General features: G+C 40.5%; 1 protein-coding gene across 1 annotated transcript; it reads left to right on the top strand.

Annotated features, from left to right (window-relative positions):
- tmie (transmembrane inner ear) lies at positions 1–24,997 on the top strand (the record flags this gene model as incomplete). Its single annotated transcript, XM_079530375.1, has 4 exons — positions 1–114; positions 6,972–7,089; positions 14,602–14,751; positions 24,786–24,997. The coding sequence occupies 4 exons, from the start codon at positions 1–3 to the stop codon at positions 24,953–24,955; spliced, it is 552 nt and encodes a 183-aa protein (XP_079386501.1). The 3' UTR covers positions 24,956–24,997.
- Between the last annotated feature and the right edge of the window lie 1,077 nt (positions 24,998–26,074).

The following is a 26,074-nucleotide window of genomic DNA, read 5'->3' as shown; positions in this document are numbered from 1 at the left end:
ATGGCAGGGGATCAGCCGGCATGTCCTCCTCCTCAACTGGTGCTACTGGGCTGGGGGGCGGTGGTACTGTCCTACTGCCTGTCCTCCGTGCTCTCTCAGATCCCGGACCCAGAGGTAAGAGCCTGATATATATATATATCTCACTCTGTTCTTCTCCAACTGGTTCTCCTAAAAAAGGAACGTCGTTTGGGATATTCCGTGATGGGTGCGGGTTGTCCTCGCTATATATAAAAGGTAAATTTATGTGTTGATATACAATGTCTCCTTGCCATTGCGGTTAAACCCCCCGGCCCTCTTTGACGAAGATCGACTACATTTATGGCGAAACCTGATATATTGTGAGGTTCGATGTGGAGCGGGGGAAAAAAGCATAATGTGTTTTAATGGGCTCATACAATTATGTGAGAGTGAATACTGCGTGGCCTTATTGTTTTGTTGTTGGCCTGGGACAGTGCTTTATTATGTCAAATGAGAGCCACCATGACATAAAGTAATCAGCAGGTTTGTGTAAATAACAATGCATGTATGTCACAAGATCAGTAGATCACTGTACTGATCCAATTACAAAACGGTTACTGTAAACCCTTCAGTCACTGAAAGACTCAAATAACACACTTTGTGGGGGAAAATGGGACATTTGTCAGTTTACTAAAACACCAGCAAAGAAATGAAAAACTAAAATCTAATTCATATTCTGGGCAGACTTTACAACATTCACACAATAACATCTCCAACTGTGTAGTATTATTCTATTGTCAGAACAGGATCTGTTCAATTATGTAAATCTTTTCTGACTTTATGCCACCCCAGAATAGCAGGTATATGCAACAAAAGAAAAATGCCCCTGCCGGTATATGGAACCATAGAAAACACCTGACATATGAAAAAAACAAGCTCTGCTTTGGTACGAACATTGACATAGGAGGGAAACATTCTGAGGGTGAATTCCTGTCAGAAAGTAACTCCAACGTAAAAACAAACAAAAACTAAACACAATATCCCGTTGAATAGATCTAATTATTTAAGCATCAAATAAAAGGTAGCCTGAGTTTTCAGCATGCATCCACTTCCGTATAGCAGTGGTTTTCAACCAGTAGTCCTTGAGAGGGTTCCAGTGGTCATTGAGGGTCTCCAGCTGACTGACGGAGAGTTGGTAACCAAATGGATAGATTTTTAATCTTGAGAGCGTAAAATGAAACAAAACATATGGACCCGGGTCCGTTTGGTTTCATTTTACGCTCTCAAGAGTTCAATTATTCTTAAACATTTGGCATACTTCATTTACAAGAAGTCTACACAATTAGAGAATGTAGAAGAATTGTTATTTTGATAAACATTTGCCAAAAGCACGTCATTGTAGACAACAACACTCCAACGACAACAAAATATCCTTTAGTTTTGGGTCTGAGAGGCTAAATGTCATCAAATGGTGGTCCGTGTCTCAAAAGCTGATTCAATAATGGGCCTTGAAATTAAACGGGTTGAGAACCACTGCCGTATAGTGTTTTAAACATTGTTATGCTTTAGCTATTGAAAAATAGCAGATCTATAAGCTCATAGCGCGGCACCGAGTGCCACGGTACGAGCTTGTAGGTCTGCTATTTTTGAAAAATCGTGAAAAAATGTGGCGCAAATCTTTGAATATATATAGAGGGTATGCGCGTGACATCATCATCATACCCGGAAGCCGGGAACGCCTACTGAGCGGCAAAAAACTACTTTCTGGCCTTGACAGCCCATACATCCACACAGAAAAGTCCTATCGGATTGCATTAAACGACATTAAACTATGTTAAACTCACTTTGCCACTCGATTTTCCATTCACTTTACGCATGTGCATACCCTCTATTCTTTCAGAGCTAACGTTTTTAACTCAAATCTTTGCTTCTGCGGGGATCCCTGGAACAACATATTTTCAGATGGGGGTCGGCAGCCAAATACACATAATTCCGGGGGTTCTTGACATGAAAAGGGTTGACCACTGACATAGAAACATAGGTTTTTTAGAAAACTTTTAGGATTTAGAAAAAACATTTTTAGAATCGACCTCAGGTCTAAATGGGTTAAATAATGGGCCTTGAAATGAAACGGGTTGAGAACCACTGCTGTACAGTGTATAGTGTTAAAGAAACGAAAAGAAGCCAACAATCCCCTCAACATGCGTCCTCTCCTCCACTCAGGAGGGCAGCCAGGACTTTCCTTATATGACTTATGCAGCATATTATTCTGAATTAGCCTATTCTCTTTCATTTGTATCCATCAACATAGTTGGTATAAAACAGGAGCGTGCACTCACATAGAATGTTCTCATTATACACATTATACACACGTCTCCCCCCTTCTCCGCTCGCTCCATTGGCTCCCGGTCGCTGCCCGCACAGAATACAAAACTCTGATGCTGGCATTCAAAGCAACCAAAGGCATGGCCCCCCCATATCTCACAAGTATGATCGTACCCTACAAACCCTCCCGCTCACTCAGATCAGCCAACGCAGGGAAGCTGGAGGTACCTTCACTAAAAACGCCGGGACAACGCTCCACACGTCCCAAACTCTTCTCCCTTCTGGCTCCAAAACTATGGAATGCACTTCCCATTGCAGTCAGAACTGCAGCCTCACTCCCAATCTTCCGCCGTAGTCTGAAAACCCACCTCTTCAGACTCCACCATGGCCCGTAGCACTTGCCCTAGCCTAGCCCCTTAGATAGCACATTATGTAGACTTAGATAGTATTTTAAACAGACTTATAGCTTGTTATGTAGACAGCTCTAGAATTGCACTTTATGTAGTCATTGCACTTTATAGTACACATGTATAATATATTATATAGTATAGTATGTATAGTTTACATAGATACTCCACTGTTACGTTCTTAGTTTACGCATGATTCATGATAACTACTTTTTATACATGTGATGTATGCCATGCTTTTTGTTATTGCTTAATGTAAGTCGCTCTGGATTAAGAGCGTCTGCTAAATGCCTAAATTGTAAATTGTAATTGTAAATTTACCTTTGGCACATCTGTTGCTTTTGTTTACATTGCAGAAACAATCACACAGATTGTAGGAATGGTTGCCTTGCGACCTGGCTGGCTATAGGCCTGTGACATCGTGTTCTATACACGTTGGCTCACTATAAAGCCAACCAGGTCTGACACACAGCAGGAAAATTAAAAGGAAAAAATAAACTTTGCTCAGGCACTGCGAGGCTTGTTATGTACACAGGGGAAATCATGTGAAGATCTTTGAAAAAGTAAAAAGCTATTGCAAAGTTTACAGCAATATGGATACGTTTGCTTCATTCTCGCATTTGTCTATGACACAATATATTAGCATGAAAAAGTTATTCCTAGTTACTTTAACTTTAGTTTTTTCACAACTTCTGCATTTAACTTTTTTCTCCTATCCTGTCCTATAATGTATAATATAAACCCTCCTCAACAGTGCTCACTATGCAAGCACCGGATCAGAATCGATTGTGATTCAAAAATCTAAAGAAAATTCAAAAGCTAAGATTTAAAGTGCAGGACCACATGGCACAAAATGTGCTCAACAACATTCTACAATGTGTTGAATATATATTGAATATTCTTGCCGTGCATTTACTGAGGGTGTTTATTTTACCCTGCTTTATCTACAGTACACTTTATTTCCCTGTAATCTGAATCTGTAACTGCTGTGCTGCCTTTGGCAACTTGATTTTCCTCGCGGGATCAATAAAGGTCTTATTTTATCATATAACGTGATCCCATAATAGCCTTGACCACTTCTTGAACCCCAATGGCCCCTAGCTTTCCTGTGGGAACATTCACCAGAAATAGCAGATCTCCAAGATCGATTCACAACGCATCACGTTTATGGCAGCGGTGGCCGAACGGTTTGCGGAGCGGTCTTGTTATCGGAAGGTCGCCAGTTCGAATCCCCGGACCGGCACGTTAAAATTACCACCGCTGAAGTGCCCTTGAGCAAGGCATTGAACCCCTACCATGAAATGTTCTATGAGCAGGGTCTGGCTGTAAACAAGCATCTCGAGCTTAGTCCATTCCCCCTGGGTAAACAAAGAACTTTGCTTTGGTTTGTAGTTTGGCTATTTTTCGCAAAGAGATTTGAAGAGTGTAATATGTAGCTGTCAAACTGATGTGTCAAGATTAGGGATGGAGCTCGTTACTTTTGATTGATAACGAGCACCTTATCAATCAGGCTTATCGTAACCGGGTTCTTATCGAGCCCACTATCGAGCATTTTCTATTATTTTGTGGAAAGACAGGAGACAATAAATTCTGAACAGAACCCGAATCTTTTACTACGGCCTTCAAATACAGTACAGACGGAAGGCAATTGACCTTTTTGCCAATGAAATAACATGAAAGAAACTTAACTGATTTAATATGTGTACCATCACTTTAAATGCATAATTGTGTTCACCCGGACACTCGGACAGCACTGGTTGGCAGGTATCAATACACTTTCAGACAGACATGTTTGTGGATGATTACATTTATTTCTTGATCGCCTCTTGTCTTGATTGATTAAGCAACATACTCAATAAGCGGGCACTCAATAAGCTTGTTAACTGATTTTTTTCGGGGATCGGTTATCGAGCTCCATCGGACTCCATCCCTAGTCAAGATATCAAAGAAGTCTGTTAGATATGAGACAATTGGGGTATAGTGCATGCATTCATTTACTTTTGATTCAATGTTAATGTTTTGGTGAGCAGAGATTGTTTCACCACGTCTTCTGACATCACATCATTATTTATATCACACTATTAGTAGATTTTAAACGTGCTTCACTTCATGCAGGACATTGGTTTTGTCGCTAGGAAAGCATGCTGTACTCTTTCTGCGCCAGTTCTTAAAGGTAACGGCACTTTGATTGCTTTTATTAATGTAACACCCAAGTCCCAAGACACATCCAGGACTAATTCAGAGCCGTTTATCGGGCGACGGCCATTTTGGCGCCGCGTAAATAGCAATATTGCGCCACACACACACACGACCTACCGACACGACACAAGTTAAGACTTTGCGGCTGGCGTTAGTGTCCTGAAAATAGGCCCCATAGTGTTATACTCAAACATTTCCTTAACTATTTCCTTACTATTTATATAATACGTAACATGAAACATTTTTTATTTGGATACACTGGAGTACTGGTCTGTTTGCAATGGCATTTTCCATAATTATCTACAGTACAAAAGCGACACCACTTTGACCAATCCGGTGTTGTTTTTCGGTGAAGGTGATAGTCTCCAGAGAAAGGATGAAAGGGGAAACAACACAAAAAAGCAAGCAAGCCATGAATGTAGCCGAGATGAAACCTGGGCCGTTCTTTTGATTTGATTAGGTATGCATCAGACTAGAGTGTTAGGGTGGCTCTAGTGCGGCTACAACACACGCACGCACGTGCACACACACGCACACACACACAACACACTTCAACAATGTCAGAAAGAAAAAAAATATCTTTGCAGACTGTCAGTGACACATCGCCCATTAGTAATACATCACTGGGCTTTCAGTTAATGATCCATACAGTATACAGTACAGCACGATAACATGCCGGTTGACTGACTTCTAGAGATGTAAGACATGAATGGTGACACATGCATAATATCCTTCAGGAGACTTACTTCTAATCTAAATCCTGTGCCTTTGCAATGGCCATTTGCTTGTAATGGCCATTTGCAAAACACCGTTTTTCAATGGCAATTTGCTTATGGCCAATGTCCATGCATAATGTTGTATAAATATGTCATTCACAAGATAACCTTTGCCTTGTAACACATGCACAGAGTACGGTACATGTACTGTAATACATGTGATGTGCACTAGCATTATCTTTTCAATATGGTGTGGCGCGACGCCGTTCTTATTCTGCACTGAAAAATAAGGACGAGGCCAGGATGGACACTAGAGAAAGGGATTTCAACAGATTTTGACCCAGGGGACCACCATCCTCACTAGGAGCAACCTGGGGACCACCACTATTGTGTCAGGTGGGTCCACCATAGACCCACCTGACACAACACAACAGTGGTGGGGGTTCATGCACCATTCCATGGGTTAAGATTTGTTACTCACTATCACAGGCTACCAGAGATTAAAATAGGGTGCATTTTGCATCCCAAAACGCAGTTTATAGTTAAGGGACGCAATAAAACAACGACCTCTGCATCCACGGGATGCACTACTGTACTGTTTTTTATTCTAGTTTATTTTGCTAGCTTTAGTTATAATAATCATTTCTTCATCTGTTTTCTACAGAAATATAACCACATTATAACCATATAAAATGAAATGGGAGTTAAATGCTGCAATTTGTAAAAATGGCAAGATATGACTCCTAACGTTGTTTTAGTGGGACCCTGGGACTCATCTAAAAGACCATCCCTGCATCCCGGGACTCATTACATTGAAAACCAGTTTACATCACTGGGCTACATAACATTCATGAGGTGAAAAAAAGAAAAAAAAAGATACAGCCACATTTTAATGCATCAACTATTTAAGTATTTTTCCCTGGACCAAACGGGACACCACACCCAAAGACAGACAGACAGACAGGCAAGGCCTACAATAGTGAAATATGTTTCAATTAAATTGTGTTATTGAATAGACGCAATGTGGCCCAGGCGGTGGCGTAACCGTCTGGGCACCCGACTGGTAATCCAGTCGCAGTGTGCCGCGGGTTCGACTCCCGAGCCCGACACGGCCTTTACTGCATGTCTTCCCCCATCTCTCTCCCGTTTCCTGTCAGCCTACTGTCTGTCCCTTCAAAAACCAATAAAAGGCGTAAGCCGCAAAAAAATATCTTTAAAAAAAAAAGAATAGACGCAATGTAACCCGCTGTCAGTTTGTAGTAGATCAGAGAGATTTGGGCACTAGTGTGTACTGTACACCATCGTATGACTAAAGAATACTATAAATAAGACTTTGACTGAATGATGTTTTATCTCTCTCATATAGCTTTTACCCACAGACGCTCCACCGAAGCCACCTGAAGTCAACTCAGAGACTGTTGTATTCTGGGGCCTGCGGCTATGGCAGGTCATCGGCATCTTCTCCATGTTCATTCTAGCAGTCAGTAAGTCATGAAACCCTTCCATGTATTTGGCTGCGGACCAGCGTTGTTTTTGGCAGCAAATCTTGATTTTAGTTTTAGTCATTAGTCTTTTGAATAGTTTATTTAGTTTTAGTCACATTTTAGTCACCTGGAATGTTTTAGTGTCAGTCTAGTTTCAGTCGACTAAATATCATAAGATTTTAGTTTAGACTAAATCTACAGTTGATTTAGTCGACTGCATTTTGGAGGGCCTTGATGCCGTCGTAATGACTTGCTGAAAATAGCCGATCTACAAGCTCACAACGCGCTGCGTTGTGACGCGTTGTGAGCTTGTAGATGATCTGCTATTTTCAGCATGCAACCAAGTGTAAAATGACTTATACTGGATCTCTTCTCTACTGGGTCCCTTCCTAACATTTTAGTTTTTATTTATTGACGAAGATGTCAGTATATTTAGTCTTAGTCATCATAGCTTAGTTTTCATTTCGTTTTTATTTAGTTTTCATCAATGAAAAAAGGTAGTCGACGAACACTTTGTCATAGTATTAGTCGACGAAAACAACACGGCTGCGGACAGCATACAAGATTTGTCTAGTTAAAAATGTTTCAAAAAATTATTTCATGATTTAGGTGTAAAGGGGTTAATTATTATTGTGACCGCGACACAGCGCCGATTTTTTTTAATGAGCTCCTAATACCAATATACCTCCTAGAACCCCACTTTGAGAATCACTGTCTTACATAAAAACAAAAACAAATTGACCCTGATGCTGCATTCACACTTACAGATACTACAGACTACACACAGCATCTGTCGCTTTGTAGCTTTGTGTGTGAAGTTGAAGCCAGCTCAACTTACTTAACTTACTAGTCTGTATAGCTTTGTAGCTGTTGTAGCTTTTGTAGCCTGGCCCAGCCACCGTGCTTTCTGGTCTAGAGGGGTGGGCGGCTGGGCATGCATGGAGCAAGCGCTGGAGAATTAAGCAATATTACACTCGAGGGTGTGGGTTAACGTGATTATTGCCACGACAGGGATGCGGTGAGGAACGAGACGAAGTCGAGTTCCGCAAGCATCACTGAAGTGGCAATAATCACGTTAACCCACACCCTCGAGTGTAATATTGCAATTATACAACAGTTACCCTTAAAACTAAGAAAATCGCTGAAAGAATATATTTTTTTAATGACAGATGTAGTCACTACGACCACAAATGTCCCAAGAAACTAGCTAGCCTAGCCACCGAGTTTGCTAGCGCTCTGGGAAAACAGAGCAGCTGAATTCTTTGTTTTGATTAGGTGGTGAATGGTGCTGGTTTAACCCACAGCTAGAAGGCTGTTTCAACCAATCAGATTGCTTCCTCGAAACGACCTGTGGTATAATATTGATTCACCGATCGGATGTACTGGATATTTGTATCATGATATATGATATAGTACTTTATTGTCAGTTCACACTGAAATTTGTCTTGCGACCCAGCAGCCTAGTATGCAGAACACATATACACACATTTGACATAACACAAAGAATAAGACAATTTACATACATAAAGAGATGAAGACAAGAGCCATATCCACCGCCTAGATGGCTACTACAACTCCTGATTAAGCTGACCTTATTGTATGCTGGTACACCATATCTCCTTCCTGAAGGTAGCAACCTATATTCTCTATACACTGACACCACGGCGCGTAAACAGCGCCTCAAACTGTGACTCCGCCCACAACCGGGGGAAGTTGAGATTTGCGCTCGTTCACTGCAATGCTATTTGCGGCATTTTCAAAACAATATTGAGCAGAGTAGCAATTATCAAACGTATTTGCAATGCCATACGTTGAAAGATCTGTTGCCCGTGGACAAGGCACGCTACCTCCGCAAGTTAGATAGCATCGGCATAGATGTTTGTCCGTATGTGATTAAGGATTGGACCAAGTTGCATTGGCAGCCATAGAAAATTCTTACCCCAGGCTAAAACCGGATGTGACGTTTTTGGGCGTTCCTGTCTAGCGTGGTGTCAGTGTATACAACACATGCTTAGTATTAGAGGTGCTAACCTTAGGGTGCTGTTATCGTATGTGGATGTATAAAGTTTCTGAAGTGGTTGTCCAACAATCTTTGAACAAATGTTCAGTTGTTGCAGCAGTTGTGACTTTAGGGCTGGCTTCCACTGAAAATGAAATGTAGACTAGGCTGGTGGTGATTTTGGGTGGGGGGGCTATAAGACACCCATTATACTGTAGGCCTATATCTCTGCTGTCAGGAAGAAACCTCTTAACTCCAAATTGTTCATTTTTCAGGAAATGAAAATTATACATTTTTCAGGAAATTAGGAAAAACTTATATTTTCAAAACAAAGCAATACTTTACTGCCTCATCAAAGTTGATGTTGTGAGTTGTGACTTTATATATTATTGTCAATGACTTCCATAAGAGAGGGAGAGGTGGTGGAGTTAGTTGCTTTAGCAGACCATTTGAGGGTCCAATGGAGTTAAGTTGTTTTGTCCAAAGCACTTTTTACTACTTTCCATTGGTTCAATATTTTCGAAACAACACACAGACATAAAGGGTGTTCAATAGCACTGATTTGTGACCAGGTCTAGCAAAATGGTCCTCATCTCGCCTATAATGAAAAGGCAGAAAATCTAAAATAAAATTGATTTCTTTTTTTTTGTGATTTTCGTTTTTTTCATATTAACACAGTTTGAATGTTGAAGAAGGTTTTCATTCCAACAGATTATTGATTTGGGCAAATTAAATGTATACATTTATAAGTCAAAGTAGGCTAGCCAGCTCTAGGTGTTGAAATGTTGTGAACATTCAAAGGGGATTTTCTCAGCTTTGGGTAAAACGGCACAATCATTTTAAAATGGTCATATCTCCTTCAAATATTTTCCAATTTCATTGAATGATACATCATATGAAAGCTTACATTCTGTACTTTAATAATCTGTAAGAAACTGAAAAAATACTCTGGTCGAGATGAGGGCCTATTTGCCAGACCCGGTCACATTTATGCACAAAAAAAATCTAAAACCTCAAAAATGGAGGTTTCCTCCCGACAGCAACGAAATACTAGTTCAACCTGCAGCAATTGATTGATTGATTGAAATATTTATTAACAGTTTGCAGAATTACAGTACATTTCGAGCACAAACTCAATACAAAGGCTGTTAACTGTGAGTGGACGACCCAATTAAGCATTACACTTGTTTACAACAGGGTCCACCATGTTCAATTCATCATAACATTTAGAGACGTACAAATAGACACTTCTATATAGACAAAGAACAGGAATTCATCATAATGGAGGTAAAAAGGGAAAAGAAACATATACAGTGAGGGATTCAGATTTTACGGGGGCCAGTTTCGAATTGGGGCCGTCCGTAGGTGCCCTTTGAGAGCGGTTTTGAAGGAGTCAAGGGATTTGCATGTCTTAATGACTGTTGGTAGGGCGTTCCACATTTTGGTGGCATAGGAGCGAAAATAATTTAGTCCCTTGTTTGTGCCGAATCTGGGTTGTACATGGTTCGTTGCACTCCCTCTGGTGTTGTGGGTGTGGACTTCGTTAACATTAAGGAAGTATCTAGACAGGTACATGGGTATCTTGGTGGTGTATCGAATCTTGTGGACCAGACCCATTGCAAGATGCTGTACTCTGTCGTCGACCCTAAGCCAGTCCAGCCTGTCGAAGTGGGCAGGGGTGAGGTGGGTTCGGGGGGCGAGGTCAAGTAGGAGCCTGTTTTGGGAAGTCTGGAGCCTAGTTTTAAGGACAATAGGATTATATTCCGGAAATCAAGTACAGCAATGACACTATAGGCCTATTGTTACAGCAAGTGCTCCACAACAACAGAAGTGCCCACAACAAACACCGCACTGCTCCAGTGAACATTGTTTGTATTTGTATGTACAGATAGTCAGAGCAGAGCTGCTCTTACTGTCATTAATAATAATAATAATTTGAGCCTGGCGTTAAACCATAGCAATATTTTAAAACAAAATATAAGACCAGAACCAGACAACTAATTAAGGTTTGATTATTACAGTCATCTTTAGATGTAAATGCAGCTTTACAAATATAGCAGCCAGTGGTACAGCATAGCCTACTGAAACTCATCCCCTCCTCTACAGTAGACCTCTTTCCTCTGCTTTTAAAGTGTCTCTCACACACACACAAGGCACGCGCGCACGCACGTGGCACTGGAACAAATAAAAACGCAACCGCACACAAACACAGCCTCTCTCTCTTCCTCTCCTCACTTTTCCCAACTCAATGAGAGCTCGAGCCACTTTCAATGTGATTAAACCAGCGATCATGTTTCTTAACTTTGTGAGATAAATGAAGCAAATCCACAGTACCTTTGGGTCCAAGAAGTGGTGTCTGCAGCTGTCTGCCCCAAGCAAGAATTTCAACCACACAAAACGTATTTTGGCGTCTTTCCTTTTGTTATATCCATAATGGACGATATCGATATGCCCCCAGTCTCTTAACTTAATTTTCCCCTCCACGGACACGGGACAAAACGGATTATAAAGTACAATTAACTTAATTCATTTAAAATACCTCCACCACCCGCCATTCCTTCATATCATAAACCAACAACACACGAGCAGGCGCTGTGATTGGTCAAAAGCCAGTGACCTCACGGCCTGAGGCGGGCTTTGGGGATGAGCAGAACCCTCTATTGGCTCTGGGGCTGAGAGATTTTAGTGTCAGCTGTCAATCATTTAACTCTTAATTTCTCATCTTTACTAGGGTTTAATAGGGAGGGCTGGGCCCCACTTGCCCATTGATATGAGCCAGCCCTGGTAGACTGTATCTTTGTAGTTGCCAGCGTGAATTCTGTGTGAACACAGCATTACAGGTAGAGCTGCCTGTTAAGACATGGAGGTCTGTTGTGTTATTGACAGGCAACTGATTATTGAATTAATGGGGGTTGGACTGGTTTCAAATGTGTCAAAGTGTCAAAGTCGGGTATAGCTACAAATCCATATTCCCATTTTTCATCATTGGCACCAGTAGATCAAATGGGAATTATAGGCTCTGTTGCAATGCACATTCTGCATCCCACATCACAGCAGTTGTTTTCTCAGAGCCAAGACAAAAATCACAAACTTGCTATACAACACACAAGCATTTTAGTATTAGTGGTCAGACATTTAGGATTCTTTAACCAACAAATTGTCCAGGGATTCATTAGCCTCGGAAACCCAGACGTTTTTATTTCCAGCCTATTCCATTCATGTTTAGACTTTGTTATTTGTTTGTTTGTTTGTTTGCCTGTTTGTTTCAAGACAGAAACATTCACCAATACAAAGTCTAATGTGATTATGCCTCACTTTAGAATGAGTGCCAACATAAATCCATGGATATTTACGGAAAAGTGCTTGCTTGCTTGTGTGTGTGTGTGTGTGTGTGTGTGTGTGTGTGTGTGTGTGTGTGTGTGTGTGTGTGTGTGTGTGTGTGTGTGTGTGTGTGTGTGTGTGTGTGTGTGTGTGTGTGTGTGTGTGTGTGTGTGTGTGTGTGTGTGTGCGTGCGTGCGTGCGTGCGTGCGTGCGTGCGTGCGTGTGTGTGGGTGCGCGAGCACTGGGTGACTTCCCTGCAAAAGTACTAACCAAGGGAAAGACTGGAGCACAGAGACTGTTCACACTGTAGCCTAGCACTCGCCAAAAGTAAACCATCTACACTCAGTTGTTTTCGGACGAGACGATGCAGTAACATCGTTTCTGACCTCAACATCCTGCTCTAATTGGCTCATCGATATTGACATTGGCATTGCATCGACATTGGCTCAGCGACATATTAGAGAATGCAATGGCAGGATAGACGCATTCATGCTTGTATCCTGTACCTATCTGGTGTTCAAACTGGCTCACCTCTGGTCAATCGTTGTAATACCATATAGTTGTAATGAGCATAGTCTGCATCTTGCCAGCAACCGGTTGCCTGCAGGTCATCATAATGTTGTGCGTCCTATAGAATACAATTGTTCTGTGTGTGCAGGAGTAATAGTATATCGGCAAATGTAGAGAGTTAAACGTGCAGTACGGTACAAGAGTTGTATGGCTGTACAACTAGGATAACTGTACTGTGAGTTAGCTGTACTGCTCATGCACAGGTGGGACAGTTTCATATGAATAAGATATAGAAACTAAAGCAACCATTGGTACCGGTGCCAACATTGGCACCAAGGAGGGTGTCTGATCACTGGCACACTGGCATAAGTGTGAGAGAGAGGAAACTATATAGAGAAGTAGTCAAATACATGAAGTTCCTCACATTTATATGTAAATTACATCCTGCACATAATTCTACATTCATTAAAACTCTGAACTCTTGACTGGGGAGGGAGTCTGCATGGGAGATAGGCGGGTTATATAATTAATGATCATTATAACAATTTGAAAGAAAATATTTAAAAAGAAGGGAAAAGGTTATATTCGTGGACAATCAAAATATGTTGGAATTTTTGATGTGGTGTCGTTAAAATGACAGTGACTATAGAAAATAAAAACATGGCTACTTTATTAGATGGTGATGCATGCCATCATTTCTTCTCTACTGTCTTGTGTTTTTTTCTATTTCACTACCTGCTTGTTCACTTTCTGCTGTAAAATTAGCCTATTTTTAAAATAGCTCTCTGTCCTGGTAACACTGTCTTGTAACTGTCAAGATGTGTTGTTGTTGTTCACCTTTTCTTTCACAACATCTGCCATGTCGTGTCTCTTTGCTTTGGCCCAGGCCTAACGGAGCATTGGTTCCTAAACTTTTTAGCTCGAGACCCCAAAAAAGAAATTAGATGTTTGCCCCGTAAAAATAGCAGATCTGCAAGCTCACAACGTGCCGCTTTGCGCCGGGTTGCGAGCTTGTAGATCGTCCATTTTCACCATTTCTTAAACATCCGTTTTCTAATTCATGGAATTTCTTAGATTTTAATTTAATTTCTTCATGACATTTCTGGGGACCGGTGAGCTAGAGCAGTGTTTTTCAACCCTTTTCTTATCAAGGTCCATTATTTATTCAGCATTTGAACCCGATACTAAAGAATATTTTGTTGTAGTTGGGTCCACAATTCCATGCTGTATTGATGTTGGTACCATTATAGGAGACTGACAAACGTTCAAATCTGATGAAGATGCTCTAGCGGCTAGAGCATCTTCATCAGATCTACCCACAGGAAGAGCTGTGTGCTCCATGGGGTTTGTCTCTGGGTTTATAGTCCTTCGTGTCCTCTTGTTACCTAGAGAGTGTTTGTATTGATCTGTTGTTTATCCAATATAGATGCTCCTTTGATCCATGCAGCTCACACACAGAACAGACATCACGCACTCACATTAACGCGAAATCCTTAAATGTTCAGACTGAACTGCACTATTGTCGTACACTTATTCACCCAACATATAATCTGGGTCTGTCTGTCTGTCTGTCTGTCTCACTCCCCCCTCTCTTTCACTCACTCACTCACTCACTCACTCACTCACTCACTCACTCACTCCATCCATCCATCCATCTATCTATCTATCTATCTCACCTCCAGTTATTACACTGTGCTGCATCTTCAAATGCCGAATCCCGAGAACCAAAAAGGAGATTGAGGCACGACACCAGCAAAGGCTGGCGGCCAAGAGCTACGCTGACACGTTAGAGACCGTGCCTCCACTGGACCAGCTGACGGAAATCCCCGGATGTAAGTGCCTTAATTGCCTCTGCCCTTTAAACCTTTCTACTGCATTAGTCACATACCGGATACATATCCTGTTAATTCTTAAGAATATCTCTCAGTCAGGACTGTATAGTACAGTATACATTGGACTATACACTGAAGTATGTTGTAGATGGTTCAAGCCCCAATGATTGAAACCCTATTGTTTTTGGTGTACTTGTTGCTTATTTTTGTAATTCTGCCCCGTTTTTTAGATGGTAAATAGTAAACACAGCACATTTTCATCTGTTCTGTGTGCTTCACTTCACGCACACAAAATATGTTCATAATTACAAATCAAATTAGAAAAAAGTCATAACTCTGATTTGCACAAAACCTGCGACAGACATCCATCTATACCCAAAAAGTGTGCTCTCTCTCTCCAGGCCTCAGCTGTAACAGACAGACAACGGTGTGTCTCAGAAGGACATATATCTACTGTAGCAACAGATTGTTACATTTTAATCAGACTGGACTGAATCTGCAAAAAAGGCTTTAACTGCCCACATGCTCCAATAAATCTTTTCATATAGCCACTCACTCTACAAACTTGCCTCAAGAACAACTACTAAATTCTGCCTTTGTTCGTCATTTTGAATCCTGCATGACCATTTTTGACGTCTCCCTTTGACATCTCCTATCTTCCTGATTGCTTCCAAATCTTCTGTGGATTGGTCTTGAACCTTAACAGAACTATCTCCTCTCCTCTTTACATATCTCATCCAAATTGGTGTTGATCCTTGTCATCATTGCCCTGTTGACAATATAGTTTTGAATATATTTGATAGACGAATTTCAAAAAGGCCTGCATGTCTCAGCACATACAACTCTGGTAGGCCATTCATCACCAGACTTACAGGATATGCGTATCAAGTACTTGAAACACACCCTGAAAGTTTGATTCAAATTGAATCCGTGTTGGGTATTGTGGTGGTTAACTAACCTTGTGGTTAGTTTTTTCTTCAATTTTTGCTCATTGTGTATGCAGACTATGCACTGATGAATTACTCCTGACTAAAGCCAAATTTATACTTTGCTGTAAATAACTGATGTTCAAAAGCAACATACAGTATGTGTACCATAACATTGTAAGTCAGTTATAGCAACACTCTTGTGCAACAAAGTATATTTTGTAAAATGTAAAAAACGTTTGAAAATAGCCGATCTACAAGCTCACAACTGCGATGTGTTGTGAGCTTGCAGCTAGTCTCCTTGCATTCTGTGAATGTTTAAATGAACACCAACTAGTCACTAATGTAGATGAGCTATGCAGTAGTTAGTCATTCTTATCTATATATTCTTAACTGTTTTCCTGCTCTGTTGTTCTGACATTTGTTCTTCAGCAATTCTTAATTGCCATACCTTTCTACTGCGTCTTTTGCATTGTCTAATTCTTCTGTTTTTCCCCCTTCTCTCCATGTTACAAATCCAACCTTTCATCGGTTTGATTCTATCAATGTGTCTGCTCTCCTCTCCTCTTTACTTTTCTCATCCAAATCGGTCTGGATCCTTCTTTTCCTTTCCCCTCTGCTCCTGCAGCCACCCCAGACACTGCTGTGCACACAGTCTCTGAACAGGTACAAGCTCAAAGTGCAAACACCAGCCAGCTCCCCATAGTTAGGGAGGAGGAGGAACACGTCGGCCCCCTTACTCTGCCAGAGACCGGATGACCTCGCTCCTTTCCTCGGGGGTTAATTCACACTTTGTCGCACGGTCGTGCCACTCAGTTGATTTCGGGGCATGACTCAAGTATAGACTTTTCTGATCTCAGCATCCTGCTCCGATACATTGGCTCAGCGACACACGTTAGAGAATGCAATGACAGGCATCATGGATGGATAGCACATTCATACCGTGTATCCTCCCTGTACCTGGTGCTGGCTCTCCTCTGTAATGCTGCAAAGTAGATAGGTCAATCATTGTAATAGGTGTAATGAGCATAATCTGCATTTTCCCAGCAACTGGTTGCCAGCCCAGGTCATCATAATGTTGTGCGTCCTACATAGAATAAAACTGTTCTGCATGTGCAGGAGTAATAGTATACAGTGGCGTGCACAGATAGACACTAGGGGGTGCTAGAGCACCCCCTGCCCTTTTCCCTCTGGACAAATGTGCCCATTTGAAGAAAAAAACCATGGTGGACCATGGTGACATTGATCAATTCTTGATAAAAAAGCTTCTAATATATTATTTAGGTCCCAAAATCTATAAATCTCACACTATTAAGGCAACCGGCCGGTTCCACATGCTGCACAAGGTGCCCTTTTTTTCACTTGAGCACCCGCCCCTCTAAATGTCTGTGCACGCCACTGATAGTATACAGCTGTAATTCACAAGTAGAGTTAAAGGTATACATTTACAGTATAGTACAAGAGTTGTATGGCTAACTTACTATTCAGGAGTAGGCTAACTGTTATCTGCAACGTTAGCGTTTTTAGAGCAACGGAACCGCAGCATTTCTTAGGGCTTTATCTCTTTCATATAGCCCAGTTGGCACCGGTGTTGTTCACACACACACTGTACTGCTCAAGCACAAGTGGTTCATCATTTATGTATGAGATATATAAACGAATGTAGTAAGTAATATAGGTTACTTACCGTAGCTACTTTATGAGATGGTAATGCATGCCATCCTTTCTTCTCTGCTGTCTTGTGTTTTTTTCTATTTCACTACCTGCTTGTTCCCGTTCTGTAAAATCTCTCATTAGCATATTAAAAATAACTCTCTGTTCTGGTAACACTTGTAACTGTCAAGATGTGTTGTTGTTCAGCTTTTCTTCATACATATCTGCTACGTCGTGTCTCACATCAACAGCTTATAATATTATTTATTTCAAATAATTGCCAATAAGTGTTATGGACAAAAAAAAAAGAATGTAATAAACCACAGGAGAGACATCATTCATGTCACAACACAATCTCCACTGGCATCACGGAGGGTTGAGCTAATGTACATTTGAATAAATCCTGACCGTGTAAGTAATGAAGCATGCGGCTGGGGCTGGACTTATGGGCAGCTGAAGTATACGTACAGCTGTTATATGTACTATCTAATCCATTGGTTCCCATGCCCAACCTTTTTAGACTGAAGTACCACCACTGAAGTACCACCTCAGAAAGTGTATACCTGCCCCTTTAAGAATATTTCATTCCACTTTTGTCTTTTTTCTCCTTTTGTGGGCAACTCCTCTGTGTACCACCAGAGGGGGGCTCAAGTACTAGCCTGGTTAATAAACCAGACCGAATCAGCCGTTGGCAAAAAAAAGTTGCCTACCAGCGGATTACGGTCTGGCGAGGCTCAGTAGCACGCCTCTTTCCTACAGCAGAGAACAGGTCGGACCAATCGGGACACGGTATGCAATATAGCCGGGCTTTGGTACAGTGACGTTCAATGCTTGAGACCTTTGACTGACAGTAGCTCTGACCAATTGCGTCGAAGAGAAAATGTTCGACGGGAAATGAAATCCAAGTGGAGCCAGCCCAGACTGATATACCGCGACAGTGTTGTGTGATATTAGTCTGGCTTATTAGCCAGGCTACTCAAGTACCACCAGTGGTTGGGAACCCCCAATTCTAATCAGTAATCTTCTAAATCATAACTCCATAACACCCAAACACAACATATAGTGTTTGCCTCTGCAATTTCCTAGCAGAGATTCTAAAAGTGTTGGTATTGTGTTACTGGTAGCTTGATTCTCACCTTGAAAATCTGTTATTTACTAGTACTACAGAGCTGTTGGAGAGTACAGTGGCTACATTGAGAAGTATAGGCTATTTTACTAAAATGTGCTATCAGCCTGCAATTTCTCTTAATGTAACGAATGTATGTAGTCAAACTGTATTATTAGTCAACTGTCAAGAGCACATTGAAAAGCATGTGAGATTCTGTCATGACATATGCCGTATATTGTATGTTCTATTTTTAAAGGTAGGTAGTAGGCTTTGTTCGTATAGTTTGTAAACACAGCATTCAAAGTTGGCCCGGCCCTCCTACCTGGCTCAACGACACCAATAGCGAATACCTACGTCCTACGGCACAAAGGTTGACTCCCAAAAATGTCTCGAATAAAGACATAAGAAAATACAGGCAGAGAGTTTTAAGGTCTCTGCAGCCACACTCTTCTGGTGGGTCATAACTCATAAGTGACGATTCTTTATATTTGTATGAGTATTTACATATTTTCTTTTAAGAATGTCCAACTCATAATAGCTTTAACACATCACACCTGACTCCAGTGAACAGCAAATATCCTCAGTTAAGCGTGGCTTCGCAGACAGTGCATACAGCTGGGTGTTTGCTGCAATCTATCAAACAATAGAACAAAATGGAGGCTTAATTAACTAGCCGGATGTACAGTAGACATGAGTGACTTTTTGAATGTCACACTCATTTCTTCACCCTAACAGGAGCTCACACAAAAGAGCATTTTCAATTATGTTCAGTTATTGTTGCATCTAATCTAAAGTGTGCCATTCAGAGGGCAATAAAGAGCCAATTTCCCCATCATAAGCGATCGGTTGCAGATAATATGGCACATAAAAGGAATATTGTAGCAGTGATGTTGTAAAGAAAGGTCTTTCGGCTCTCCTTCCCATCACACGCACGCACAGATTGCTTTTCTCTTTCAAAGGAAATACATCTATCAAATGTAAACACATTATGGGGATGTGGACATATTCATATTATGCTCATTCATGCTCATCACTTTTCTTTTTTTACCACATTTTTTTACCACCTTCTGCTGCTAAAGTACACACATACATTATGCAGCCAAGCCTCATGAGAAGAAGCACACAGTGAACTGTTCAGTGTTAATGTAACCCTGAGAGTGTTAAAATGGACTCAAAGGGACCATTATCCCAGAAGCAGCGAGTGCATAGGCCTGGTCCAAGTTTCTTTATCAAGCTCTCAAAGTTGTCACTCTGAAACACATGTTTCTCACACATGTCACTGTCACTGAAGGGTATGGGAGAGTTGAGTGTCATTTGGGGGTCATGGCATGATGATTCCCACTTGACAGAGTTGCAAAGAGGGGTTTAGGGGTTTGCTTTATTGGTCTCACTGCTTCCCCCTCAGGAATCAGACGCAGATTATGAAAACTAGGAAGCTGAACCAGTCCTACACTCAATCATAAAGCCCTGTTGAATTAACCACTTTGAAACTGGCGTTCCTTTTTTGGGCGTGTCATAGACAAAGGTTTTTCTTTTGTGCAAAATGTCACACTTTTTAGAAAATAGATATACAAGCTATAGCTGAAGTGTGACACATCACATTGTGAGCTTATAGATTTGCTATTTTCGCCGTGTGACACCTCCGTACGATGAAGTTTAAAACAGGACTTAAGTGGTTAATGAGGAACAGTTGCGCATTTTCATTTTGTGGTCCGTCATATTGAACTGACTTCCTGAAGGGTGTGAATACAAAGTACATTCAGTTGATATGTCATGCAGCATATCCCATCCACAGATGTGAGGGCTGACATTTATTCCAAATATTGCACATACATCATTTTTATGTACCGTCCCTTTCAAAGTAATCTTCCCCAGATGACATGCAATTGTCCCAATGTTTCCTGACACTTTTGTAAGCTTCAAGCTTTTATGCATCACATCAGATGGTTGAAATGTCATCAAATCTCCGTACTTTCAGCGTAGAGTTTTGGGATCAGAAAAACATCACACACGGTGAGATTGGGTGAATAAAGAGGGTGTGGTATCATAGTAAAAGTTAGGGACAGTAATGTGTGATCAAACGGCCATTTCCCGAAAACGTAGGGGAGTTTCCCCTAATAAGCCTATCTCACAGCCCCCTTTCCACGCCCCCTTCCGGTAGATAGTGGTGTCAACATTAGCATTTACACGTTCTTTTCTCTGGAGAATCTAAGTACATTTCCTAATGTAAAAATGTGACAGACCAATATTATTATGAAGCAAACAAGATGGTAAATCAGCTCGAACAGATAGAACAAACCTTACCTTGAGAAAACAAAAGTTGTAGACTTCTTAAATTACCTCTGTTAACATGTAGCGTCTATGGAGTGACGTCACGCTATCACCACTAGCGTATTAAGGGGGCGGGGAAATTCTGTGAGATAGGCTTATTGTACAGTATCCTCCAAATTCCAATCGACCTAAGACCTCTAAAATGCCTGACTGAACTAGATCCACTGCTTTCACAGTACGTGCCACATGTGACAGACAAATATAACAACTCTATCAAAAGTACATGCAGGGCAGGAGAGAAGAAAAGGCAGCTGCGATACTATAGACACAACCTTTATTTGATTAAAGTTACATAGAGATTTAGACTAGGGCCAAAGCAGCAGTCTTGGTTTCATCGACTAAAACCAAGACGAAAAATGTTCGTCGACTACCTTTTTTCACTGACGAAAACGAAATGGAAACTAAATGAAAACTAAGCTATGATGACTAAAACTAAGACTAAATATACAATTGACAATTTTGTCAACAAATAAAAACTAGATTAAAGTGTCAGGAAGGGACTAAGAGATCCTGTATAAGTCATTTTACAATTAGTTGCATGCTGAAAATAGACGATCTACAAGCTCACAACGCGTCGCACTGTGGGCTTGTAGATCGTCATTACGAAGACATCAAGGCCCGCCAAAATACATTTTCGTCGACTAAATCAACTGTAGATTTAGTCGACTAAAATCTCATGATATTTAGTCGACTAAAACTAGACTAACACTAAAACATTCCAGGTGACTAAAATGTGACTAAAAACTAAATGAAAACTATTCAAGAGACTATGACGAAAACTAAAATCAAAATTTGCTGCCAAAAACAACACTGCAAAGCAGTCAGTATAACAAAACAACATACAAAGCATGTTACAAATACAAAAATGAAGCGGGAAAACAGGCCATAGACAACTTTCCGTTATGCGACTTATACATATCCATTATCTGACTATTTGAACCATTTTAAAATGTTTTTTTTTAAAATAGTCAAAAATGTCTAAAAGAGTTATAGGCATAAGACGGTGTTCAAGTTTGCCAGTAGCCTGCATTTCAATATCCATGGGCTTTGAAGGAACAAGCTCTATTGTGCTCGGAGAACAAGCTGACAAAAGGATATTGGCACGTCATATTCTGAAGAAGCACATAGGCCTATTAGTCCACTATTAGTCCATGTTAGATATGTTGAGTATGGGTCCCCAGCATTTAGAAACTGCTGGATTCTAACTTGCATTATGTTGGGAAATTTTCATAATTAGCATAATAAGCTAATATAGGGTATATAGGGTAATAAGCTGTATAGGGTACTCAAAATGTCCAGGTTCACAATGGGGCTCTATAGGGCTGGCAAGTAGACTATATTGTACATGCCAGCCAGGGAATATATAAACTGCAGAGGTTATAGTACACTTGGCTGGAAGATAATGAGTCATGACAGCAATAATGTCCGACCGTATAGACTGACAAAATGTGGCAAAGACTTGGAATTGCCTTGTCAACATTTTAGATGTTCTTCTTTTACACACCATTATAATGTTCTTATTTTGATCATAATACCCAATTACTGAATGTCAAGACTGTAGGTTTTCTTCAGAATATGTATTTATATGATACTCATTACTATGACACTATGGCACATTATGAGTCCGCTATAGTACTAGTGGTTCTCAAACGTTTTCTTTTCGAGGACCCCCATAACGCTGAAGAGTGTACAAATGGAAACAAATCATAGTTACAAAGCTTTTATGGACATTCAGAGCTGGCTCTCTATGTGTTTCTAGTAATGTCATATGACACTCAAAGAGTCGTGGTCAAACACCCACAACGTTTACTTGCATTCACAGTCACAGCATCCTGTTGAAGGTTGTATTGTATTGTGCATGATACCAATGAATGATGCACATGAATGCATTTTCAAGGCAACATATTCTTGAACAAATGAAAAACCTGTGATGCCTGTAAAGCAGCACTCATGGCGCCACGAACATAATTATCTGTAGGCTTCCGCAGATGAGAGTGAATCAATACAGATACTGGGGTGTGTGTGTGTGTGTGTGTGTGTGTGTAGCAAATCGATACTGGGATGAAGGTCAAAATAAAACATTACAACTCGATGGATAGATTAATTTATAGATAAAATATACAACAGTGACTCATCCTACACATTGCAAGAGATGGCCAATCAACTACATCTTAAAATACAGAAATGGGTCCTATATCGGCCTCCTATCGGATCAAATCAGTTCCTGACAGAAATCAGAAAGGGTCATTAGTCTGCCTACTTACTACAAGATCTTCCTCCACACCGCTGATTCAAATCACTTAACAAGCACCATGTAATCCCCATACAGAGATTGGGTACATCCAGACAAATGATAAGCGTCAAGAGGCCTCAAGAAAGTGCCTGGAGCGTTTCTTCCTGCTTTTTAAACAGCTGGTGGATGGAAATGACGCTCGCGCAGGTTGCCAAGTCTGCTTATTTCCAGCAAAACTTGGATTGTTTTTTTCCCCCACAGTTGCTTGCCTGGTTTTTGAGTGGTGCAACCACTCAATTACGGAGTTATGTGTGTGTGTGTGGGTGGGTGGCTGGCTGGCTGGGTGGGTACCTGCCTGGCTGGGTATGAGCACGAAAACAGCATGGTTGTTTTTCAACACCTGTGCACAACCTAACACACACACAAACACACATTAACTGTATATATGATGATTTCAGGTGTGCCAGTACAGTACAGTAGAGGGTACAGTAGAGGGACCGGCACACGGTAACTGTCATTTCTCAACCGTTTCGGACGCGGGGCGGCTCTGGGTGCGTTCCTGTGGGTCTGGAACTCCCCCCCCCCCCATCATTTCTTGTTTTTCTGTAAAGTCGCTTGTAAATGTTGTGTTTTTTGAGGCTTGTTTCGAAAGTGTAGTTGCTAATTTGAGCTTGCGTACTAATGTTGTTTAAACCAGTGGTTCCCACATTTGTTCATGTCAAGATCCCCAGATTAATATGTAATTGTCCACAAACCTCCATTTGAAAATATTTGGTGCCAGGGACCCCATACATTTAAAAAAAGATTAAACATATTTAACTTTATTCTCAACATCTTTTGAAAATAACAGATCTACAACCTCACAACGTGACACTGTGAGCTTGTAGATCTGTTATTTTCAAATAGCCAATATAGGAATAATAATAATCTTGGACGCCATGTCGAAAACGACGCTTTTCCAGAATGCAAATTTTCCTAGATTTTTGTTACCAGAATCCATTGAAATATCTTTTGTATCAAGTTTTTTGGGGTTAAACCATATTGACCAATTAATTCCTATTACCATAGGAAGCACCGAAGCACCATAAAAGACAGGGAAGCACCATCACTGTATTGACAGTGGTGGAAAAGTAAAAGTAGCATTAAATGGTAAATAAATGGTGCATTTATATAGCGACACTTCGACATGTAGACAGGAGGAGCCGGGATTCGAACCGCCGACCCATGGATCATTGGACGACCTGCTCTACCTCTTGAGCCACAGTCGCCCCACAGCATAGCATTACTCTTTATAATTATGTAGAAATAGTGCAGAATGACTTTAACTTGTTTGTAACTTTAACTTGTCTCAAAATGTGTCAAAAAGAATCTTTAAAAATTAGCAGATCTACAAGCTCACAAGTTTGTATAAAGTATAAAATATGGCTTAATTTCATGGTTAATGCATATTTTGTAATAATCTAAATCTACCAACTTGTAACTAGCACATTTGAGTATTCATATAGACACTGAAGACACTTCATAAGGCCCTTGCTTCACTTGTTTATCTGTTGGATTTGGATTAAGTAGCCTTTGATTAAAAAAACAACAACAACATAATGAAGTAACATTATTCCGGTAGTGTCTCAGCCCTGCGGTCGCTATCGCCTTTAAGGCTTCTTACTGGTAGTGGAGTAAAAAGTAATTGGTGGTTAGCTGTTTGTAAGTCTTTCTGTTGTATCGTTACAGCTGTAAACCCATTGGTGTTTGTGAGGACTGAAGTCTTTCTGTTGTATCCTTACAGCTGTGAAGCCAGTGGAAAAAGTGGAGGTGGAAACCGTCTCCGCGGAGGTGGAGGAAAAAGAAAAGAAGAAATCCAAGAAGAAAAAGAAAGAGGCCAAAGAAGAGGAAGAAGAAGTAGAGGAAGTAGAAGAGGAGGAAACCAAAAAGAAAAAAGGAGGCAAGAAAAAGTGAACTGCTAACAAAATGAACTCTGTCGCGCCGTTCACGGACAACTTTTGCAAAAGGACATTTCATATTTTGCACTTGCGATTTTTCAGTATTTTTTTCAAAGAAATATTTTTGTATGATAATGTATATAAAGAGAATAAAATAAAAAACATGTCAGCTAAAATGTATCAAAAACGTTCTGACCACAAACAAGAATTACTGACCACAAAAATATCCATCCAGCAAATAATACAACATTTGTCTTCCTTACAGTATACGGATGAACTTTAGAGGCCAGAACACATCTTCATTTTTTTTATTCCAAGTTTACATTTACATTACACTTACATCAACTTGCCTAAATCAATATGGCATGATAACAAGATTACCGGTATGTTTGAAATAGTCTGCACGCATCTTAAGCATAATCATGCGAAAGACCACTTTCTATTCCTCTGAGTACATTTCAATATGAGATAAATAAAGAAAATTAAACATATTTTTTACTTCTATGAGAGGTATTTGTAAAAAAAAAAAAAAAGAAAAAAAAAAAGAAGAAACAATACAACATTAGCTCTATTAAGATTGGCCTTATTTTACACTCGGTTCCAAAACACAATCAATTTACATGATACAATCAGAACAAAATACTGTTATTGGTACTGGTTACTGGTATTAAAGTGCTCAAATATTAATGTCCATACGTTTTATGAGGGAATATGGGAATCACACTAAAGATATTTATGTTCTGAAATTGTCTGCCCTCAGAAAAAGAGAGATATTTATATACTGCCTGTGTTGCCTACATAACACTGACCTAAAATCCCAAGCTTCCTTACCCAGTGCGAATGAGTGACAACTTGCCACTTGGAGAGTAAAATCTGCAGCCTAAAGCGTAATTTATACTCGTAGCACGATGGAACACATTATTTGTTAGCTTGTAGATCAGTTATTTTTTGACAACCTTGCCCGATAAGAGTATACAGTAGGCCTATATTAAGCTTAACAGCTGAACTCATACATTGTGTTCATTAAACTAGAAGACAGGGAGTAAAGCACATTATAACTATGGTTTTGTTCATTTTTGTTTACTTGCTATGTGTCAAACTTACATCTTGCTAGCGTTTTACACATTGACACTAG

The sequence above is a fragment of the Electrona antarctica genome (genome assembly GCF_951216825.1).
Source record: "Electrona antarctica genome assembly, chromosome: 19".
Taxonomy (NCBI): Eukaryota; Metazoa; Chordata; class Actinopteri; order Myctophiformes; family Myctophidae; genus Electrona; species Electrona antarctica.
The sequence above is the reverse complement of the archived record's forward strand: the minus strand, read 5'-3'. Positions and strand labels throughout refer to the sequence as shown.